The sequence below is a fragment of the Acanthopagrus latus genome, chromosome 17, assembly GCF_904848185.1.
Source record: "Acanthopagrus latus isolate v.2019 chromosome 17, fAcaLat1.1, whole genome shotgun sequence".
NCBI lineage: Eukaryota > Metazoa > Chordata > Actinopteri > Spariformes > Sparidae > Acanthopagrus > Acanthopagrus latus.
The window spans coordinates 30085985-30108465 of NC_051055.1; the positions used below are offsets into that span (position 1 = coordinate 30085985).

At 45.6% G+C, this 22481-nt stretch overlaps 1 protein-coding gene and 2 long non-coding RNA genes across 3 annotated transcripts; 2 read left to right on the forward strand and 1 right to left on the reverse strand.

Moving 5' to 3' along the window:
- Positions 1 to 53: 53 nt before the first annotated feature.
- Positions 54 to 20791, reverse strand: bcan (brevican). Its single transcript, XM_037075216.1, has 16 exons — positions 20463 to 20791; positions 12460 to 12542; positions 10824 to 11216; positions 9551 to 9725; positions 8974 to 9101; positions 8562 to 8855; positions 8102 to 8432; positions 7257 to 7837; positions 6407 to 7177; positions 5520 to 5738; positions 4098 to 4202; positions 3856 to 4014; positions 2633 to 2715; positions 2372 to 2516; positions 2092 to 2274; positions 54 to 1882 (listed from the first exon to the last, which is right to left on the reverse strand). The coding sequence occupies exons 1-16, from the start codon at positions 20465 to 20467 to the stop codon at positions 1749 to 1751; spliced, it is 3789 nt and encodes a 1262-aa protein (XP_036931111.1). The 5' UTR covers positions 20468 to 20791; the 3' UTR covers positions 54 to 1748.
- On the forward strand, positions 8746 to 13426 carry LOC119006476. Its single transcript, XR_005070812.1, has 4 exons — positions 8746 to 8873; positions 8994 to 9153; positions 12777 to 12912; positions 13019 to 13426. It is a non-coding gene; the product is annotated as an uncharacterized LOC119006476 (long non-coding RNA).
- Positions 9574 to 12532, forward strand: LOC119006477. Its single transcript, XR_005070813.1, has 3 exons — positions 9574 to 9708; positions 10405 to 10514; positions 12283 to 12532. It is a non-coding gene; the product is annotated as an uncharacterized LOC119006477 (long non-coding RNA).
- Positions 20792 to 22481: the final 1690 nt, after the last annotated feature.

Here is a 22481-nt window from a genome sequence, read left to right on the forward strand (position 1 = left end):
AGAACGTGTTTATTAGAGAAACGATTAACAACAGCTGCTTCGTTACTGTCGTGTCTATTATCATACAGAACGTCTTTAATCACTACAAAAGATACAGATTTGTTTTTTTCCTCACTGACCCCCCAACACCAAGAAACTGCAAGAATCACTTGTATGCTAACACACCTACAGATACAGTACAGCTTTAATATTAGCAAACCAAACAACAAAGTCTCAGAGACACCTGAATGAGAAGCACCAGAGGACGAGCAGAGAAGCTGAATCTGCAACTCTTTAAAGGAAAAAAGATGTCGTGTGTGCACAGAGGTGGTCCAGAGGTTCTGGTTTGTCGGGTTCTGGTTTTATTCCCTCGTTAGTAAAAAGAGCTGAAGGTTTCTGTGACACAGAGGTTGAGTTTTCTGGACGTGTGAGTTTTGTTTTAGACAACATTAATTTACCACGACGTTAAAGCTGCGCTTACAAAATATAAAGAATATTCTGCTAACAACAGAAACACACAGCGGCACTGGTTCCGTCTGATTGGCCAGATTAACTTCAGGTGTGATCGCTGGCAGGAGTCTCCACATACAGGTGAGTAATCAGACTGATCAGCTCGTCCTGACCTTAGATTAAAACAATTTTTTTTTGTATTTGGTACTTTTCTGATATTTAACACATAAATATGCAAATTGGACTGTTTGATTAAACATGTTCTCATTTGCATGAATGTCCAGAACAGGAATCTGAACCAAAAATGTGGATTTTGCACATTTTCTTTGCATGTTTTCCTCATTCTTCACACTTTGTGCAGGAATGATGCAACATTGCATTTTATAAGTGCTTTTACATGATGAACGCGTGTTTTTTAAGTGTGCAGCCTGCAGGAAATGTGTGTGTCAGATCTTAACAGGGACACAAATCCCTTCCACTGAAGGAATCCTCCAGAATTTAAGTACAGCAGGTTTGTAGCCGGTGAACTGCAAACTGTCGTGAACACAAAATGTTTGTCACACATGTTAGAATGCAGCGTGTTCGCGACTCGAGCGGTCAAATTCATAAATTCAACGTTGTCAAACAGGTTTGATTAGTTACAAACTGGTGGTCGATTATGAGACTAAAGCACATCACAGGTTACTGCTGGTTACAGTCAGTGAGGAGAATAAGTGGTGCCGTAAATCTTATTTTAAAATATTTCTGGTTCACATCACATCAGCTATTTAATTTGGTTTATGTCGGGCAACACAGACTGATACGTTTACGTGATTAAATCGTACTTGGAAATAAGAAAACTGAGGGTTCGTGTGCATTTTGTAAATCAGATTCCAGGTTTTTTATCGTCACATTAAAATATGTTGTTCCACGTTGAAGTCAGAAAGATAAGCGAGGATCCTACAAACCGACCCGAGAACACAAACAGTAAACTCTTTTAATCAGAAGAGTGAAGATGTTAAAGGCTGTTTGTTGTTGTGTCCGTGTGGAGGATCTGCTCTTATCTTGTGTTTCAGAGGAAAGTTATTTTCAGAGTCATTTCTTTTCCAGAGATATCTCAGCATCAAGAAACCTCCAGGTTTGGTTTGGATTTAGCTTCAACTCAGATTCACCTAAAGCTTCCATAACTTCACTGCCATGTATCACGATGACTTTAATATGAAATATTAGACTTTAAAACATTTGAACTTACTGCAGAAGAACTGGGCTGAAAGGTCTGTTTGAGTCACAGGAAAAAGGGGAGAAAGAGGAGGTGGGGAAAAAAAAAAGGCATGATGGCTTCAGACGCTCCACTTAATGTCCCAGAACAGAGGAGCTGCTTTCTCTGTGGCCGTGACCTTGACCTCCATGACGTCCATGACCGCCTCGCGCTGGTGAGGACGTGAGGTCACCGGGTCTTCTTCCATTGGATGGGCTGGAGGAGGGAGACACAGAGAAAAGTAGGGAAGTGAGTTTAATTCAGGACACAAAACTGGGCTGATCTCTGTCCTCATTGATCGCAAACGCAGGCTGTCAAGCGAGCGAGTCGACCGATCAGGTGTCGTCTAAAACCAGTGACGTAGCTCCCTTCAGAGAGTATTCAGTGCTTGTGTTCGGGTGCAGGGTCTTAGTTAACACACTTACTCGGCATGCAGGTGATCAGAGGCTCCTCCCACTGGCCACCTGGCTGGCATTTGATCACAGGATTCAGTTTCTGCACAAACCCGTCCTCACAGTAGTACCGGACCTTCGTGTTGGTCTCATAGCGCATCCGCTTCTTCCCAAACACCTTGGCGAAGGGAACCTTGGGGGGCTCGCCACAGGACGCTGTTAGATGAAGGAAGAAAATGGAGAGACGTGAAGTTTCCTCCTGACTCTGAGAGAATAAAGTGAAGCGGTGCAGTTTAAAATGAACTGAACTCACAGATGCCCTTCTTGCAGGTGTAGGACAGGTGGTAGTTGCAGGGCACGTCGCTCCAGTGGCCGCCGTCGTGCCACACCATCACCGCGCAGTCCTCGCCGGACAGGAAGTAGCTGTCGGGCTGACCCGTGTACCAGTTCTCATAGAGCTGACGGAGAGCAGAGAGGAGCTGCTGATAGTTTCCATCTTAGACGATCACAGGACGCATTTCAAAGAGTTCAATCTGCAGCAGGTCGACGCACACAAACTCAAATTTAATCTCACCAGCGGGTTCCCGTCCGACCAGCGGAAGTCTCCCTCAATGGTTCTGTCATTCAGTCCGATCCACTGATATTCTCTGTATTTGTCTGACGATGAGAATGTGTGAGGAGAGAAAATAAGAGAGGAAGGAAATTACATTTCTTTGTTGATTCTGTGGACAAAGGAGGTTTGAGCAACACCGCCTGCTGTCACAAAGATCAACTAAAAGCAACTAAACGAAAGAAGCAAGTTATTTCTGAGACAGTTCTTCCTTTTTCTAAACACAGCAAGATGCAAAAGGTGACCAACCTGAAGACCAGGGTTCAAAACCTAAGATCAAATATTTGAGACCAGCTGAGATTACTGTAAAACACAGCTGGATGTTGTACACTGGAGTGAGGTGATAAAAATCCCTGATTATGTAAAGGCGACTTCTTTCCCACCTCACCTATCAGTAACCGTCTATAGGCTCCATGGAAACTGCCCTCAGAGTCAAAAAACAGCCGGCAGAGGAATGTCAGATAACGATCGCGTCGCCTCGCTTTCTCTAGGAACAAAACCAGACTGAATGAGAGGGAGGACATGAAACGATCCTTGTTGTGTCTCGTCTGGATGTTTTGCTTTAAAACAAACTCATCAAACTCTGGGGTTTCCAAGAGTCGGAATTTGGAGGAATGTTGAGAGGAAAGATGTCAGGTTTGATATCTGCGGCAGGAAATGTGTCTGCAAACATCTGAGAGAGGAAGACGGCCGCCTGCTCACACCGTCTCAGCGATTATATAAAGGAGTGGACGGAGCCGCTGCAGCGTCTCTAACGGCCAGCAGGAGGCGCCACTGGTCGCATTGAGCCTCAGTTTTCCTAACATCACCTTTTCCTTCCTAACGTGTGAGGAAGTGAGGAAGCAATTCTATCGCTCCTGGTTTGAGGTTTTTGACAATAAATCTTGAAGATCGTCACCAAACAATGAATTTTGAAACGTCTGAAGCATCTCTGACAAAAACAATAAACATGGTTCGTTGTTGTGTGGAGCCAATGTTTTGGAACTGGTTTCCAATCACACGGTGTGTATTATAAATCCCAGAGATCTGAACCAAACGCCTACAGTTCTGTTGCATGAATCACAAAATCCAAAGTGCTGCATAAACTCACTTGCTAACAAGCTAATTCCTGTATCCTGGGCGCCAATAAATCACATCTCACTCATGAAATCAGATTTTTCACCAGAGCATCGTTCTTCATGCGGTACCGTTGATGTAGTCCTGCTCCTCGGGGGTCATGACGGACAGAAGATGTCCTCCACACATGCGACAGTGCTGCTCGGCCGCCTCCCAGCTCTGCCTCTTGGTGAAGTGACGATAACAGAAGCCCTGAAACTTCTCCCAGCCGGGCTCACAGGCCTCCAGGTCTGAACGGGACGGAGTCGCAAAGACAATGTGAATGATTGAAAGTCTTTCAGTGTTCATGTCTCTGTGTTTATCAGTTTTCTACCTGTCTGGCACAAGTCTCCTCCGTAACCCGGCAAACACAGACACCTCGTCGATTCACCGTCGACACAAGTGCCTCCGTTCAGACACGGATTCTCCAGGCAGGCGTCTGCACACGTGAAGACAGTTTTTATAGTTTCCAGCATCAGTTATTCATACAAAAATAACAAAGACAGCCAATAACCAACTTGGTAACATTTACATATCAGGTACTGTGGACAAAAAGCTTTAATGTAAGTTTTGTTTTCACCCCCAAATTTGTTTTTTTTTTAACAAAAATATTTGATTAATTTTATTTCAGAGGTCCTCAAAACATCAAAAACGTTTTTACTGACTGATTTACATCCATATTTAGTTATCAACTTTCTTCCTAATTACTTCATATGAGTCATTTCTGTCTATGTATTAATTTGTACTTATTAAAAATCCCCCTTTTTTTAGACAAAAGGATCAAATTCCATTTGTTTATATTTGTTTGCAGGATGGAGGCGACATGAAAACACCAGCAGAGGGCGCCGTTACATCAGCTGTGACACTGACTGACTGACTGCAGTGTAATAAATGACAGTTTGGTTTCAGAAATAAATAACAGAGAAATATTTTTTGTTTTTAAATCATGTCATTTATACAAATATACAGGGTTAGACTTCCTGCAGGGAAAAATGAAGAAAGGACAAACATCATATTTAATGCTTTTACATCAAAGCGAACATTTTAATAAAAATAACTTTTTATTAGATCTGTGTATGTTAAATGTTGCTTTAAGTGGCAAAACGCAAAGTATCTGATATTACATGTACTTAAGTATCAAAACTACAAGTAAAAGTATAAATAAGTATATTTATATATATGTTTATATTGTTTTCTACAGGCCGACTGATCATCAGATCTGATTTTCAGTATTTTTTGTGATATTTGGAATCGTTGTTTTGTTTTTTTAATTGTAATTGTCAATAAAATACATTAATTAAAGATATTACTTCTGCTCTGAAGTTATCAATTAAACTAAGTGCAGAAAAAAGTACAATAAGCTGCAGAAATCATCATCAACCATCACCGGTTTTAAAATATATCAACACAGCTCCACTTTGTAACTTTGATTCAGTAAAATGTAAAAAACATTTTCGGTTGTTGTGATCTGAGACGTTTCCATGGTCGTATTATCGAACAGTGTAATAAAGAATAACTAAACTTCTTATGTAACTCAGTCAGGAGTTTTCTGTGTTACTCCCTGAGGATTAATTAAATATGGGAAGCTAATCTCTCTGTTTTGTGCCGAGTCAGCTGGAGAAGCTAAATTGCAGCGTCCAGTAAATCTCTGTCCTGATTGGGCAGTTTTTTTTTCAGAGACGGGCCGTCCCAAGTGAACGATAAAGCAGCTTCACACCAGCTGCTGTTTCAGAGCTTTGACTTGATTCACAGGTACCTGACAGGCCTCCTTGTCTTACAGCAGACACTTTGGCTGCAGGCAGGGCGGCGGCCATGGCGGTCTGCTCCTCGCCGCCTCTCTGGACCGACTCTGGGAACGCCGTGGGAGCGCCGTGGGTCGGACTGGAGGTTTCCTCCTCGTCCGGACGCCACGTGCACATTTTGACCGAAGGCTCGTCCGTGCTGGTCTCCCCCTCTCCTCCCTCTGATCCGTGTTCTGTCGACACATCAGGTCATGTTCACACCAGACTCCATTGACAAAACCAGTAATTTAATAATAACTAGTAATAACTTAGTAATAACTGTAAACGCCAAAACCATCTCTGTTCATCCTTTAACTCTTCCAGCAGACGCCAACTCTGGTTTGGTGGAAATAAATCTTCAGTTCACCAAATCAGCTGACAAATAATACTCAGGTCTACTCATCGCCTTTCCCAGCTGTACATTAGAAACATAAACCTGAAATCCATGTTCTGTAATTATTAGCTTGCAAGAAACCCTGCGAACACTAGCCAACCAAAACATCAAGTGAAATATGCTTAAAGAAGTCACGAAATCCAAATCTAAACTCTGAATTTTAATATTTACAATATTAATGAGGTAATAATACAAACTTTATGCCATAAGTGAATAAACAAGCTGTTCTCAGAGGAGAATAAGGTCCCAGAACACTGTATGAAAGGTGGCAGGGTCCGCCACATATAAACAAAGAAAAACTCCTTTAAGGTCAGTTTGTTTATTCATGTCATGAAAACAAAGAGAATTTAATTATTTAGTTTGTTTCAGTCAGTGAACATCTTTCTCACCTAAACTACAGACTGCTCCTTTAGGTTAGCTAAAGTTTGAACTTTTCCAATGTCGTGTGAGTGTTTTAAGTTTTCTCACCGTCGACGCTGCTGCTGGTGATCTCAGTCACGACCTCACGCTGTTTAGTGGCGTCATCGGACTCCTTGGTGACGGGAGGCTCGGCGCTGTATTCCCGATCGGAGCGGGACTCCTGCGGTGCCGAGGACGAGGGTTCTGGTTCCCAGCCGGGCGTGAGGGTCAGATGAGGGATCAGGGTGATTTTTACCTCAGATTCAGGAGGCGTATCAGTGCCGGCCTCGCCGTCAGCTCCCTCAGAGGAAGTGCGGTCCGTTGAAAGTGTAGTCAGCAGGAGTCCTTGTCTCACCTCTGGACTTTCTCCAGATGACTCACCTGATCCCTCTCTGCCATCTTGTTCCCTCTCCTCAGGATCACCGTCTGTGATATTTTGGGTGGTGCTGAGGAATACTTCAGGGCTTTCTCCCAATCCCTCCTGCTCCTGTTTGTCCTGGATGTCCTCCACAGGTCCGGCCTCAGATGAAGCATTGCTTTCGGGTATGAAGGTTATAATCTCTGGGGAGCTGGCCTCCACCTCCACTGAGGGGGGAGACAGAGTTACAGAGGATGTCAACAAAGTGACTGGATCACTGTTGAGAACACCGGAGTCGTCTGCAACCGTGAAGACCTCTGCTGATGTTTCTGCAGGATGGATGTGTCCGCTGTGTTCTGGTTCTGCCTCCTCCTCTGAGGTGCTGTGGGGCTCCTCATCTTCGTGATCAGCCGGCGTGGACGACTCCACGGTTACACCAAGGTGCTCCGGAGTCGGATCATAAGCTGTTAAAAGAAGATGATCTGGAATTAATGTTAACAGTAACTACAGCAGGAGTCTCTGCACCTGAGGAATAAAACTGACTGATCACTGCGTTCTTACCTGGATCAGACGCAGAGATGTTGGTACCAACCGAACTCTGTGTGACGGCCTCCTGTGTTTCCTCCTCACCCTCCTCTCCAGACTCGTCTTCTGTTGGGTGGATCTCAGGCGTGCTGTTGTCAAAAGACAGCGACGGCGTGGTGGAGCGAACATCTGTTTCCTCGGTGTGGAGCGCAGTAGTCAGCTCCTCGGCGGCGGCGGCGCTGGAATCTTCAGGCTGTCCGGAAACATCGTAAGAGGTGCTCGAGTTGACGAGCTCGGCTTCGGAGGCGTGTTCCAGCTGGACCTCTGGAGTGTGGTCCTCTTGTGAGACGGGAAGGTCGCCCTCCCGAGGAACATCTGGAGAGCTGCTGAGGAGCTCGTTCGAGTCGGGTCCAGATGTTGTGCACAGACACGGTGTGTCCACGCTGTCAGTCGCAGAGATGTGATGCTCCGAAGTGTCTCCGCTCTCTGTTGACGTTGTTGCGTCAGTTGTGGGTGAAGTGGCGTCTTCACCGACAGATACTACAGCAGCAGCACCAGGAGAAGCTGTCGGAGGTACATGAAACTCTTCGTGTTCTGTGTGGGGGTTCTCTTCGGGTTCTGTGTGGGGGTTCTCTTCGGGTTCTGTGTGGGGGTTCTCTTCATGTTCTGTGTGGGGGTTCTCTTCGTGTTCTGTGTGGGGGTTCTCTTCATGTTCTGTGTGGGGGTTCTCTTCGTGTTCTGTGTGGGGGTTCTCTTCGGGTTCTGTGTGGGGGTTCTCTTCGGGTTCTGTGTGGGGGTTCTCTTCGTGTTCTGTGTGGGGGTTCTCTTCGGGTTCTGTGTGGGGGTTCTCTTCGGGTTCTGTGTGGGGGTTCTCTTCAGGGGCTGGCTGGTAGGACTCTGGGTAGCTGGCCTTCTCTATAACCTCCACGATGTCCTCTGTGGACTCAGACGGAGGAGTGACGGACTGATGAAGGTCCACCGTCTCCAGCGTCTCCTCATCGTGACCCAGTGTTGGGGACTGAGCCTCCACAGGGCCCAGCTTCACAGGGTTGGCCGTCTGGGCCTGTTGGACCTCTTCGACCCACTTTGCCGTCACCTCGCTCCGGCTGAACTCCTCCTCTGCAGGATTAGTTAAGAAAATGTCCTGGCCAATGTCCTCCGGCTCGGTGGCAAGAAATTCCTGAGGGGATTCTGTGTAAGGTCCGTTATCACCTGGAATAAACAGCAGAACATGTCATTTTTACTATCCAGGGTTCTGATTGGACTTTCCCAGCACTGTTAACATCTCAGGACACCAACCACTGCCTCAGCATCTGGACAGGATCGCGGGTGAAGTCTTACTTTTGAAGCAGTAGACGTCATGTCGAGTGTGCACCTCGGGGAAGCCCGTCTGGTTGCTGTAGCGGTACACGGTTCTGACTCCAGGTTCGCCGCCTCCGCAGCGCTCTCTGGGGGTGACGATGGGGTAGCGCACGCTCCCGTCCGCCAGCCAACCAGGACTGCAGTGGTTCAGTCCGTCGTTCCAGGCGGCGTACAGCTGAGCGGTGGTGGTCAGCTCGGCGCCGTGACTCAGACAGTAAGCCTTGGCTTCCCAGAAGGTGAAGCGCTGGGGGGCGGAGCCATGGAACACCTCACCTTTACAGAAAGAGACAGGTGTCAAGATTTATAGATTTTTGTTTTGTTTCGTACCAGTCTCTGGTTCTGCTGTATTGATTGTCATGTTTCTGTCAATTCTGTATTCTGCTCGTCTCACCCTCGATGTTCTCCACGTAGCAGTACACGTCGTACAGCTCATCCGGCTCCAGCAGTCCGTAGTTCCTGACTCCTGGCAGTCCGTCCATGTCCCCGAAACATCCCTCTCTGGGCATCTGAATTGGATATCTGTGGAGGGAAATATCACACAGCGCTGAAACACTGAGCACCTCTTCTCCTGGTAATGGCAGCACTCCAAACATCGCACTCGTTTGAGCTCTTTCTGTTTGGTTTCACAGCCGCCGAGTGCCTCTCAGCCTCTCGACGGTCGCCGTGTTCTGATGTGCAGATGTAGAGAGCTTATCGAATGTGAGCGGAGCTGAGTGGTCCACTATCAGCCCCATTAGAACCGGACGCGCCCCTCAGCCGCCCTCAGCCGCGTGGACGGCAGCATGTCGGCGTGGCAGCTTTAATGTTGTTGTGTTTGTTGATTTGGACTGAAGCCAAATGCACACTGAGCGTCTGAGTGCTGGAAATCATAAAAACAAACGCAGACTTTCAGAGCTGAGAGGCCACTTGATCCAGAGCTGAGTGACGGGTGCTGTTTGACATTGGACCGTGTTCTGCCAGGTGCTCACCTCACCGAGCGGTCGGAGAGCCAGCCGGCGTCACACTGCTCGTATCCGCTGTTGTAGGCGGCCAGAAGTTGCTCTGGAGTGGCAATCTGAGCCCCGATGTCCTCGCAGGCCTCTCTGGCCTGCTCGAAGGTGAAGGCGTAGCGGCTGGATGCATCACGGTAATGGAACACCACCCCTGTAAAACGACAACAGCTTTATTTATGAATTCCGGGTCCTGTCAGACAGCAGTAGAGGCAGAGCGGCACAGAGACGAAGAGTCAGAATTATTTCATGAGCATTTTTGGGGAGTTGCAGCTCTCCTGATGAAGCTGGTGGGAAATCAGAGCTTTTCCAGATCAAGTTCACAGGATTTATCTGAAACACAAAATGTCATCTGAGACAAGATAGAAGCAGCAATGAAACATCAGAGTCATTGGTACTTCAAATATGTAATATAGTTAAAATTAAAACAGTGAAACAGTTTCGTAGCAACTGAAGTAGCTCGAGACTTGTTTTAAAAAGAAAAAACAAACAAGAAATAAGTATAATACTCCAAAACTCAATTAAAACGTTGCCGAATTAACTTTCATCACTTCCTGTTAGCAGTGAACATGTGGATGTACAGACATCTGTCACTGGATCACTGTGATATGGAAGAACATTTAAAAACATGGTATTTCTAAGGCAGGTTCTGCACATGTAAGAAGCGTGAACATCATCCTCTCCTTCCTCCAAGCTGCGTGAAGTCACTGCAATCAATTAAATATTTTAAAAAAAACATCACTTTTCATCTGATTACGATCATGTGGGACGAATGTATGGAGACGTATGAGAAGCATCATCTAACTTCACCTTCTCCCGTCTGCATCTAACAGAGTCGTGCTGAGAACCACTCAGAGATGATGTATCAGCTCACAAACGACTGCGGTCAGAGAATCCATAATCTATTACTTTGTGTGTGAGACGATCATCCATCACAGCTGCTGTGAGTGTGTGTGTGTGTGTGTGTGTGTGTGTAAAGATATAAAGATACAGAAATACGAGAGACACTTTTCTCTGTTACCCAGAAGACACTCTGTTCGTCCTTGAGTCTTTTCATGACCACTGAATCACTTTTCACCAACAGACACTGGCCTGATTTTTTTATGTGTTTTAGAGTTAAAACAAATTCATGCATGAAAAGCCTCAAAATATGTACAATACTCATAACATTTAATTGTATTGCCCTCGTCTTGATTAATGAGACTTTAGAGACAGTGAATGTTCTGGATAATTAGTTGCATGCGTCGCTCACCTTTGACCTTGACGTGAGCCAGGTCGTCGGCGTCCTCCAGGCCCTGCTGCACCTCGCAGCGGTAGAAGCCGGTGTCGTTCTGCCTCAGGCCCTCCAGCCGCAGGGTGAGGTCGGCGGGGGAGTAGGCGTAGTTGAGCAGCGAGGCTCGGTCTTTGTAGGCCTCGTTGACCCTCACCCTGTCGCCGCGGGCGACCAGGATCTCCGTCTCCGTGCCCTGAGTCAGAACGCTCCATTTGACCCGGGGGAGGGAGAGAACGGCGTGGCGGCCGTTGGTGGCGGGAGACGGCGGCGGGTGGGCCAGAGACACCAGGCAGGGTAACGTCAGAGAGCCGCCCAGCACGGCGTTCTCAGACTGGGAGCGGGGGATGGTCACCTGGAGAAGCTTCGAATCATCTGAGGAGAGGCAAGCTTTAAAGTAAGAGGTGACATTTTGAGAATCCTGCTCATACCTGTTGCTGTCGAGTGACAGTTGATGCCATGACTGTTAGCCTAGCTTAGCATGAAGACTAAAAGCAGGGCGAGACAACTAGCCTGGCTCCTCATCTAATAACCCCTAAAAACCCTCAAACACCTGCTAACATGTGGCTCTGTCTTCACTGTGAATGGGATGTGGTGAAGTTCAGGCTGTTGGCTTGTTAGTTCCTTTCCCTTGAACACTGTTCAGGACACGCTGAGTTTGAAAGACAGGTTGAATTTGAAGATATGACAGAAACAAAGTGGCTTCACGTCTGTCAGCGGCCTGAAGCGAGAGGTCTCACTCTTACTGAACTTTCCCTGTCAGCTCTGGAGAAAGAACGATGTGTCTAAATCAGGATTTTATTGATTGAGACTTTTCAAAACAAGTTCAACATCATCTGGAGGTCTGATCAGGTTTATGACCTGCTGCTTTTGACTGCCTGTTTTTCACAAAGTTTACCAGTGTTTAAAAACCTGAGTAAAATGGCTAAGTTTGGAGGAAAAAGTGGCATAAATAACACGGTACATTGCAGGAGTTAATCATGACATTGCACCTTGACTTTGACTAAACTTGTGGATTTCTCTGTTCTGAACATTGGTGGAAACATCTCTGCTGATGTCAGCACATTACAAACGACACCTATGAGGACTTTTTCAATCATTTCATCCATGCAGTTCCTGAAATAACTTTTGTAGGAAACTCCTGCAGCCAGTTATCAGAGGAACAGCTTGACATTTATAATATTATGTTGGAGCTGGCTACAGGCCTGTAACTTGTTTTTTATTATTTTGGGGGGTTTTTTGCTGCCTCATTGCACAAAACGACAATATTATAAATGTCCTGGTTGTTGGCGCAGCTCAAAAGCAGCTCTGCCAGGTGGCTGCAGTTCCTGCTGGTCACCAGCAGAGGTCAGGCATCATCCTGCTGCAGGCGACATGTTGTAATCTCATGAGCAGTTTGTGAATTCTTTCTTTCATGGTGCTTCTGTTGACACAACTAAAGGAGAAGACATTCAGCCCATCAGCTGACCTTGATGTTCTGCCTTGAAAACGGCCTCCAGAGTGCACATGTCGGCAAAAACAATGACTGACAGGAAATGATTAAAGAGCAACCCCGCTGCCCTTAAAAAGTCAGAGGTCATGTGATTTAATGGAGCGGCGGATGTGAGGGGGCTCGTACCTGGCTCGTGGTGGGGGGTAGAGGACGACGGCAGGACGAGCAGACAGATGGCACACAGCAGCACAGGTAGGATCGCATCCAGTCTGCGGGTGAAAGGCAAGAAGGGAGGGGGAGACGAGAGGCTGGAAACTGAAATGACATCAAACTCCACAGCTACAGATTAAAACCTAAACATTTTAAATCGTCTCAGTAGCTGTTTGACCCGACGTACAACTGTTGTCACCTGTCTGAGACTTCCTGCACATCAACGATGCAATCTGAATTTAGATTTAAAAGTCACGATTCGATTTGACTTTCAATCTTCATGTTTCTTTTAGCAGATACAGCTCAGGCATCATGACATCATCACATCTGGATCTGTACAGATCAACAGATCTTTGGTTTTATACCCTCACAACTGATATTTATATTCAACTTGACTTTATCCTGGTGGTTTCCTGCAGCCAAGTGCAAGTAAGATTCAATGTAAATAGAAATACAATAAACCACAAAAGATAGAAGATATTCAGTTTGTTAATAAGTTTTGGAAAATAAACCTGAACATCTGCGTTTCCTTCAGCAGCCGTCAGCTGATCAGCAAGAGGAGTTTTTGGAGGGTTGTGTGTGTGTGTGTGTGTGTGTGTGTGTGTGTGTGTGTGTGTGTGTGTGTGTGTGTGTGTGTGTGTGTGTGTGTGTGTGACGGCCTGTGTGTCCTTGGAGCTGTGGAGCTGCTGTGACTCAGACTTCAGGAGCTGCAGAATGTGAGCTGAATTCTGATTCCCTGAATTTCTCCCCGGAGGGTCGGACCGCAGCCACCGACCACCAACTTAACTAGATTTACCATCATTACCACCGTTTCTCCTCCACTATGTTCACTTCTCTTTCTTCTGCTCTGTTCGTCTTTGTTGTTATTGTGATCCTGTTTTTTCTGCTCGGTGATAACTTAAAGAGACAGTTCACCCCAATAAAATCCCAAAGTACACATTTTCACCCCTTGTGCTGTTTTATCCATCTAGACTGTTTTGCCTTCTCTCTGATATAATGGAGCTGCACGTCACTCATGATGTGGTGCTCAATAACTCAACAGGGATGTCTGTTTCCAGAAATCCTGACCCGGTTACTGAAGATGATCCACAGAGCTCGCTGTGAGCAGCTTCATGTAGGAACTATTTTCTCTCTGTGTCATCCTGGAGAAGGAAGTGTGCGTCTACTAACGGACGAGAGGCGACAGCATCACTGATGTTTACATCCTGCCTCTGGTCCACGCTCACCTTCCTCTATGTGTTGTGGACTGTGGATTATCTCGAGTTACCGGGTCAGGATTTCTGGAAAGAGACACTGCTGTTGAGGAGAGACACATTATCTGACCAAAAAGCTGCATTGAAGCAACTGCAAACCAGATCTCAGCAGCTGCTTTAACCTCTTCTGGTCTGAGTCTGAGTTTGAGTTTGTGCAGCGACTTCAGATGTGGCGTTCACTGACACTGTTAGTTTAGCAGCTGCAGCAAGAAGTTGTGCTTTCAAAAGTGTTTAAATAGCATATTTTCAAATAAATCTCGTGGACGGAGACCTGGATTATGCCGGTCGAGCTGTATGGAGCATTTTTGGGGGGTTTTCTCAATTGTTTTTTCACATTCTACACCAAAAAATCTACGTCAGGTTTGTTACAGAACGCTGCATCTCTGTTTTACTGTGAAGCTCCAGAACTGTTCTGTGGACGACCAGACGTCACCTGACCACAGATAATGACTGAAATTACATTTATGTCTGAATTCTTCTTTTAAAATCTTTTTTACATCAGCTTCATATTTCACTGTCCGACCTTAAAGAGCTGTATGTCGATCTCAGGTCCTGCTTGTCTTTGCATCATTCAACAAATGTGCATTTCTGTGGAGGAAGCAGGAAGTGAACACATGACGAGAGGCTCCAGCTGCAGGATCAGTCGAGCTGCGACCTCTGGGTCAAACACAGACTCGGTGTCGAGTGTTTCTGCGGCTGATGAAACTCTGTCAGCTCATCCAGGCACAAACAAACACAAACAGCAGAAACAGCAGGTGACCTCAACACCTCACCGACTCCTCACTAACAGGGGCGAGACCTGTCAGCGCCTGAATCACCTGCAGGCCTGAATTAACAAGCAGCTCACCTGCAGGACTATAAATCCAGACTGTCTAATCTTTTATACGAGGAGCCTGTGGAGAGCAGAGACGAGGAGCCTCCGCTGAGGACGGACGTGGAAAATCACAGACGCGACAATAACTGTATGTCAATGAGTTCCTCCCTCTGACTGAAAGGGGGAAATAAACTTGAAGTGATGGAGGGAAATTAGAGTTTGTTTTGTGGGTCTCAGCTGAGACACATTTCTAATCAAAACAGGATTAATAAATAATCACTCAGCGGCGTTTTAATGCCTGAATTTGGCTCCATCATTCCAAAATGAAAGCTGTAAAGACAGAAATGCCACCAGGGATAAAAACCAGAGCTGCAGACGGTAGATGCACAGATACATAAGATTTAAATGTATTTTATTCTATGAGGAATGAGTTGTACAGGAGCTGCCACGTGAGGATCATACTGATCAGGAATCATTGCTTCAGATGACATCAAGAGTAAAACCATTTGCCAATATTCAGTTTGATTTTGATCAGTTTTGTTGTTAAAGAATCGTGACCGAGATACAAGATAAACTGAGTTAGCAGCAGAAGCTAACTGATGGCTGACGTCACGCGACCGCGGTGCTCAGAAACTTATTGCTCAGTTATTCTCACGATGTTTAACAAATCCAAACACGAAACAAAATGAAAAGAAAACTAACAAATAAGCAACTGAGTCAAAAGTTGATTGTCTACAAACGTTTAATCATGTGTGAAGTTTTTTTTCTGCAAAAATCCAGAATCAAGTAATGAAACTCGACTGGCTTTGCTAACATCTAGGTTAGATCACAAAAATGTATCTATATAGTTTTATTCACATCTTTCCCAAACGTCAGACAACCAGAAATAAAATGCTCCGATACTTTGATGAGTTTATACATTTTTCTGGTTTCAACATTTCAGCTGGATGTATTTGTACAACTGTAAATACACAACTCAACAGAACATCAAACAAATGTTCAGTCCTCTAAGACGGAGACTTCAGACGGTATCCTTCTCCATAAAAGTCTGAAAAGTGAGAATTAAAGGAGGCAATCACTGAACGACTGAGCCAACGAACTGTCAACATGTCAGGTTCAGATTCTCTCTGCGTCAAATCAACTTAAGTCCTCCTGACAATCCGCCACCGATCTCTGACTGTTCAAATCAAACAATACCTTCATTTCAAACGTATCAACTATCTGTCTGACTCGTTTTCTTTCTAAGAAACAGAAAAACAGAGAGGGAGAGACGTTCGTCTGTGGGGGAGGCAGAGCCGGTGGAGGACGCGTCCCAGGCAACATCACCAGTGCAAAGACAGGCATCACAAGTGGCTGAATAGTCAATGACTTCACCTTGAGGGGAAAAAAGGCGGCGGGGGGCCAAGAGAGAGGATGTTTGACCGCCCAGCTCTGCCAGGGAAGGTCATTTGAGGCTGCCGGCGAGGAGAGAGGGGGTGAGGATGAGAGGAAGGGGGTGAGGACGGGAGGAGGGGGTGAGGACGAGAGGAGGGGGTGAGGACGGGAGGAGGGGGTGAGGACGAGAGGAGGGGGTGAGGACGGGAGGAGGGGGGTGAGGATGGGAGGAGGGGGTGAGGACAAGAGGAGGGGGTGAGGACGGGAGGAAGGGGGTGAGGACGGGAGGAGGGGGTGAGGATGAGAGGAGGGGGTGAGGACGGGAGGAGGGGGTGAGGATGAGAGGAGGGGGTGAGGACGGGAGGAGGGGGTGAGGACGGGAGGAAGGGGGTGAGGACGAGAGGAAGGGGGTGAGGACGGGAGGAAGGGGGTGAGGATGGAAGGGGGTGAGGACGGGAGGAAGGGGGTGAGGACGGGAGGAGGGGGTGAGGACGGGAGGAGGGGGTGAGGATGAGAGGAGGGGGTGAGGACGGGAGGAGGGGGTGAGGACGAGAGGAGGGGGTGAGGAAGGGAGGAGGGGGGTGAACTACATTCTTAAAGGACCGCAGCAGCTTTGTGAGAGTTTGGCCCATTTGTCACTTCACAGTGTGACGAGGGAGAAAGACTCAGCGCCGCACACATTCAGTTTAACAAGAGCCACAACGTGTCGTCACACCTGGACGACAAAGTACATCTCACATGACGATGACACCATCAGACACCATGCGGACATTTTTTTTTTTTTTTTAAGTTTCCTCAGTTGTCATCAAACTTTAGATCAGTTTTTCGTGTCCATCTAAACGAATCCACTCGATAAAGTTTTGTCCAAACTCGCAATCTTTCCTGAACTTGAAAGTATCTTTTCCCAACCTCAGACTGGATTCTAGCATGAACATCCTCTCCTCCATCCTGATGATATAAAGTCCTCCTCTCCTCCTCCTGATGATATAAAGTCCTCCTCTCCTCCTCCTGATTATATAAAGTCCTCCTCTCCTCCTCCTGATGATATAAAGTCCTCCTCTCCTCCTCCTGATGATATAAAGTCCTCCTCTCCTCCTCCTGATGATATAAAGTCCTCCTCTCCTCCATCCTGATGATATAAAGTCCTCCTCTCCTCCTCCTGATGATATAAAGTCCTCCTCTCCTCCATCCTGATGATATAAAGTCCTCCTCTCCTCCTCCTGATTATATAAAGTCCTCCTCTCCTCCATCCTGATGATATAAAGTCCTCCTCTCCTCCATCCTGATGATATAAAGTCCTCCTCTCCTCCATCCTGAGGATATAAAGTCCTCCTCTCCTCCTCCTGATGATATAAAGTCAGGAGCTTCAGGACAGCTTGATAACACCAGACGATTTTATGTTGTTTAGTCATCGAAACTGAAGCGTCCTGAGTCCGTTAAAAGCAAATGAGGCTGACAAACACTGACTTGTAAAAGTTCCAAGGTGACTTTTAATTAGTTTAATGTCTCCTAACTTCTTTTTTAAACAGAAAGCAAAGTTCAGAATCAACCTGCTCACTTCATCATCTTATTTTCAGCTTTCTAACGATGGCTTGAATGATAAATATCACCAGAACAGTTGACGACTGCTGCTCGGGACGCTTTACCAACCCAACATGTGTCTATTTGACGTCCTGGGAATGAGACTCAACAATCAACTGTCTTTGTGGTGCGTTCAGGAACAGCTGGGACAAATCCTACTGATTCTACCTTTAACTTTAATAGTCTTTGAATTCTATTAATATGACGTGAGCTTCAGTTAGCTTTGAGCACAAATGTCCTTCAGAGGGAGACTTTTTACTCTGATACTCTGAGTCCATGTCAGAGCCTGAACTCTGTTACTGCACTGGAGGAAACAAGCTGGATCAGAACTTCTAACTTTCTTTCTGAACTTCTAAAGGTTGTGAACATTAATTAGGAACCTCTTTGTGGACAGAACACGGTGGTTCCAGGTCTGATTGAATCTTTTAAGGGATTCAAAAGGATTCAGATTTGATGAGCAGATTCCAAATCAATAACCGTGCAGGATCTAGTGGCCCGTTCTTCGTCCTCTCTGAGTCTTTCACACAGAACCACAAAGCTAAACACAGCCTCCCTCCGCCCGTCATTCAGGTCTGAGAATAGGGAGCAGAACCGCTCGCTGGGCCATCGTTAGACCAACCTGACGCCACCACTTCCCCCCGCGCTGTTCCCCCTCTGCTTTCTCACGACAACGACCACCGCCACTAAACCTTTTGCCCCCTCGGCAGCTCCTCCATCACGCCGGCCCACCAGACCCACATCGCGCCACCTCGAATGACTCGCTCTGCCCATCTCCAGGGGCAACCCGGACCCCCCCTGACAGACACAATCTGACAGGAAGCAAGGAGCAGCCGGGGGAGGGCTGGAAGCAACGGAGACCTCAGTCAGAGAGGAAGAAAGAGACTCCGTCCGGCGTGACCGAGCGCCGAGAGAGACGTCAAGTTCACACGAATGATTTGGAAACGGCCTCGAGCGGCAGCCATGTCTTGTTAGCTGTTAGCCGCTGACTGCGTGCGCCTCCGGAGGGCGAAACTCTAAAAAGATTTGACAAAAGCCAGAAGCTGCAAGACTCCGTAGTTAAACTGTGTGTGTGTGTTAAAGTCTGCATGCTACGAGCAGATTAGGAGGAACTGCTGTGAGTTTTATACCTCGACAGAAACAAACAACAGGAGACTCTGCGCTGGTCTGCACTGGTTGTTTCAGAGCGGGAACATTTACTGATGACACAGTTACAGATGAAAACTGTGCAGCAGCGACAGCAACCGAGTTCCTGAGAAACCAATGAAGTGGAGTTTAAAGGAAGACTCTTTATTATTTATTTCTTTTTACAAGACGAGACAGAAGTGATTGATCAGCTTTATTCCAGGACAATAAAAACAAAACTCTGATCTAGAATCGTTGGCATCTTTTAGGTGTCAGAGAAGTCGACAACGCTCTGGGATCGTAGGACGGGTCGGCCAACATCCCAAAGTGTCAGATTTTGACGAGTTGGTACCTTAACGAGGTGCTGATCACTGACAGCAGACCGGAATGTGATTTATGTGTCACACACTCTGCCTCCGTATGCAGATTTCTTTGATTGGATAAAGTTTCAGCTCGCAGGCCTTCGTCAAGATCAACAATCAAGAATCAAGAATCAAGAATCTCCCCAGACGAGTCTCGAGAGTAAAATATCTTCCACGTATTCACAGTGTGACACAGTTTAGATCGTTTTTGCAGCTACGATCAACGTAGAAACACCACGTAACTGACAGAACAGCAGTTTAATAAACATTCAAATAAACTGATGTAAAGAACTAAACAGGTCCTGAAACAAAGACGACAGACAACTGGAACAAATCTTTAGAAAACTGAGTGCTGATCACAGAAACTCTCATCAGTCTGGTATCTAGTTTTCCTTTTGAACTGATCAGAACTGTATAGTTTAAATAAGCTGACTGCACTAAAGTGAAGGCTGCATAGCTTTAAATTATTTCATTAAAGGATATTTCTTTCAACATCGATCACGATCAGGCCGATGTCTGTGTGTTTCTCTCATCGACAGGCGGCCATCTTAACACTCGACTATCGATTAATCAGTTTTCCTTTCAGAAAACAGTTTCAGCCACTGACACGATCTGTGTTTGATGTAAAATCACAGTCGGCTACATGACGAGATAAAACATGAAGCAAAATCAAAGTTACTTCAATTTTGAATTAAATAACACAAAATATTGACTTGTTTTAATTTTGAAGCTTCAGTCTGAAGCTGATCAACAACCGGCAACAAAATGTAAAACATTATTTTCATTAAATACATTTTCTCACACCAGTATTTTGTGTTTTATTTGGAAATATTTAAACATCTTATTGTTTAATTCTCTCTGATGTATTTGTGCTCGTCTCTGATCGTCCATCGAGACATTTTTAATCGTTCATGACGGCGATTAATCGATTAATCATTAACGTCTTTAGTTCGTCTTCATCTGTTATTACATCACTGAAATCTTTCAGTTTTAATTTGTTAACAGCAGTTTTAAAGGTACTTGTACTCACTTCAGTGTTCACACTCCCGAATATACTCCACAAGCTCCACGTCAGAGTAAATAAATATCATTTTAACATTTATCTGACAGCTATAGATTCTGTGAACTGTCCACATTATGACTTTTAAATATAAAACATTAAAAACCTTTTAAAAATATGATCCAACAGTTTATTAAAATGGCTCCAGCCAACATCAGCAGCCAAACAATAAAATAATAATTAACTGATTTAATGGTGATTTAAGACTTTCTGTATAATCAGAACATGTTCAGCCTCCTGGTGACACTTCAGGACTTGAACTACTTCACCGACTTCTTCAGTCAGAGACACAGCGGCTGCTGTCATCTTTACATCTCAGTGGAATCAAACGCATCACGCATTTTGTTAATGGCATCAAACGCATCACGCACAACAAGGACGAGCTGAGAAACAACAGATGATGATCCACTTACTTCATTTTCTCCAGGCTGAAGTGTCGGTCCGGACCAGAAGTTCTGCCTGCAGAGCCTCCAGACAGGCGGACAGACAGACAGACAGACAGGTAGGCAGACAGACAGACAGACAGGTAGGCAGACAGACAGACAGGTAGGCAGACAGACAGACAGACAGGTAGGCAGACAGACAGACAGGTAGGTAGGCAGGTGGGCAGGCAGGTGCAGGTGCAGGTCGATCTGTGCGTCTGTTCGCGACCACAGAGTCCTTCAGCAGCTTCTCTCAGCTGAAGCGACCGAGCAGAGACAGAGACCGAGGCTGTGACCGCCGAGAGGAGAGGAGGTGAAGAGAGGAGGAATTAGGATGAGGGCAGAGTTAAAGCACCACCACCTCCTCCTCCTCCTCCTCTTCCTCCACCTCCTCCTCCTCTTCCTCCACCTCCTCATCATCATAATCCAGTCTGCTGAGGGAGGACAGACTGAGAGGTGAGCACATGAGAAATATTATCTGTCATTAAATGAGAAGCTCAGAAAAGCTAAATATCGTAAACTAGTGCAGTTTAATGTCATGACCTTGAAGTGTCCCGTCACATGCGAAGATACATTAATATTAAAGCTGTAATAACCAGATTTTAACGGCCTGCAGGGGGCAGTGGAGCTCCACAACCAGCTGACACCATATAATACGTAAGAATTCTGCACTAGAATATCAGATTTTCTTGAGTTGTGGATTCTATATTATTCCAGAGGTTTCCACAGAGTTAAGATCATGAAGTTAAGAACATTTCCAGTCAGCAGTGCAGAACAGAAACACAGCTGACGGTGGAGGTCACCTCCAGATCACTGCTGCAGTCAGGCTGATACACAGGAGTGAAGAGAAATCCACACAAGCAATACAATAGTTTCCAGCCATGTTTGTGGCAATAAAACTGGATATTTTAAAGCTTACCTCGAGACATTTTCCTGCAGGTTAGCTTAGATAAAACTATTTATTTTTGATGTGAGGTTTAGACATTCTGCAGCCATGACTGTGGCAACGAAACCAGGTACTTTCAATAAAACCTCTGGACACTTTCCAGCAATGTTTGCATATTGAAAAACCAGATATTTTTAAGAGGCATTAAGACGTTTTTCAGCCAAGTTTTGTTGCAACAAATCCAGATATTTTAAATTTTACATCAAGTTGTGATGTGGCAATAAAACCAGGTATTTTCAATAAGACCTCTGGACATTTTCCAGCAGGTTTCCTTTTATAAAACCAGATATTTTCAATGTGGCGTTGGGACATTTTGCAGCCATGTTTGTGGCTGTATGACCAGATATTTCTAACATGATGTTGGGACTTTTTGTAGCTGTGTTTGTGGTACCATGTTCTGATATTGTTAACAAGGCCACTCTGACCCGGCCACTAACCCCCACTGGGCTCAACGTATGTGCTGTAGGTCTCAGGTTAACTGGCAATGTGCAAAATGGACAAATTCCTGGTGGGTAATAAAAAGCGAATTATGCTTTTTAGTGGCCGACGCTGTGGCCGTGACTAATAAGTGAGGAGTGTGATGTGTGTGGAGGATAATCTGCAGCGTAGCTTGACCCGGGAGGTAATCAAATCCATATTGTGTTGCCTAATGAGACCAACGGTGCTCTTTCATGTATTTCAGAGCCTTATTAATACAGCAGGTGGACACTTAATCTCCTTTAGTTTCAAATGACAGGAACAGTGTTTAAATCAATAATGTGGAAAACATTTTACAAAGGTCCAAATCACGTAAAGGAGCAGCGAGCACTGAAATGTTTCTGGTTTCTCGTTTGTTTCTCAGCCTCGAACATGAAGAAGAAAATCTTGTTTTTTCACATAATAAACTCAAAAACAGCCTCAGAAGAAAATCCAAAGCCTCTTTCAGGTTTTAAAGCTCTGGCTTTTACTCATGGAGCTAATCACAAGGCATAAAAATCAAACTATTCACATTATTGCCCGTGGACAAAGAGATTTAGGAGGGATCAGCAGTGTGGGGTCATGTAGACCAGAACATGGATTAAATC

Excerpts from the sequence above, each read along its gene's own strand:
- bcan (XM_037075216.1), bottom strand. Across the intron at positions 9,726-10,823 it reads GGCTCACGTCAAGGTCAAAG|GGGTGGTGTTCCATTACCGT; the intron begins GTGAGCGACGCA and ends GTCGTTTTACAG. Across the intron at positions 2,716-3,855 it reads GGAGCAGGACTACATCAACG|ACAAATACAGAGAATATCAG; the intron begins GTACCGCATGAA and ends TCTCATCGTCAG.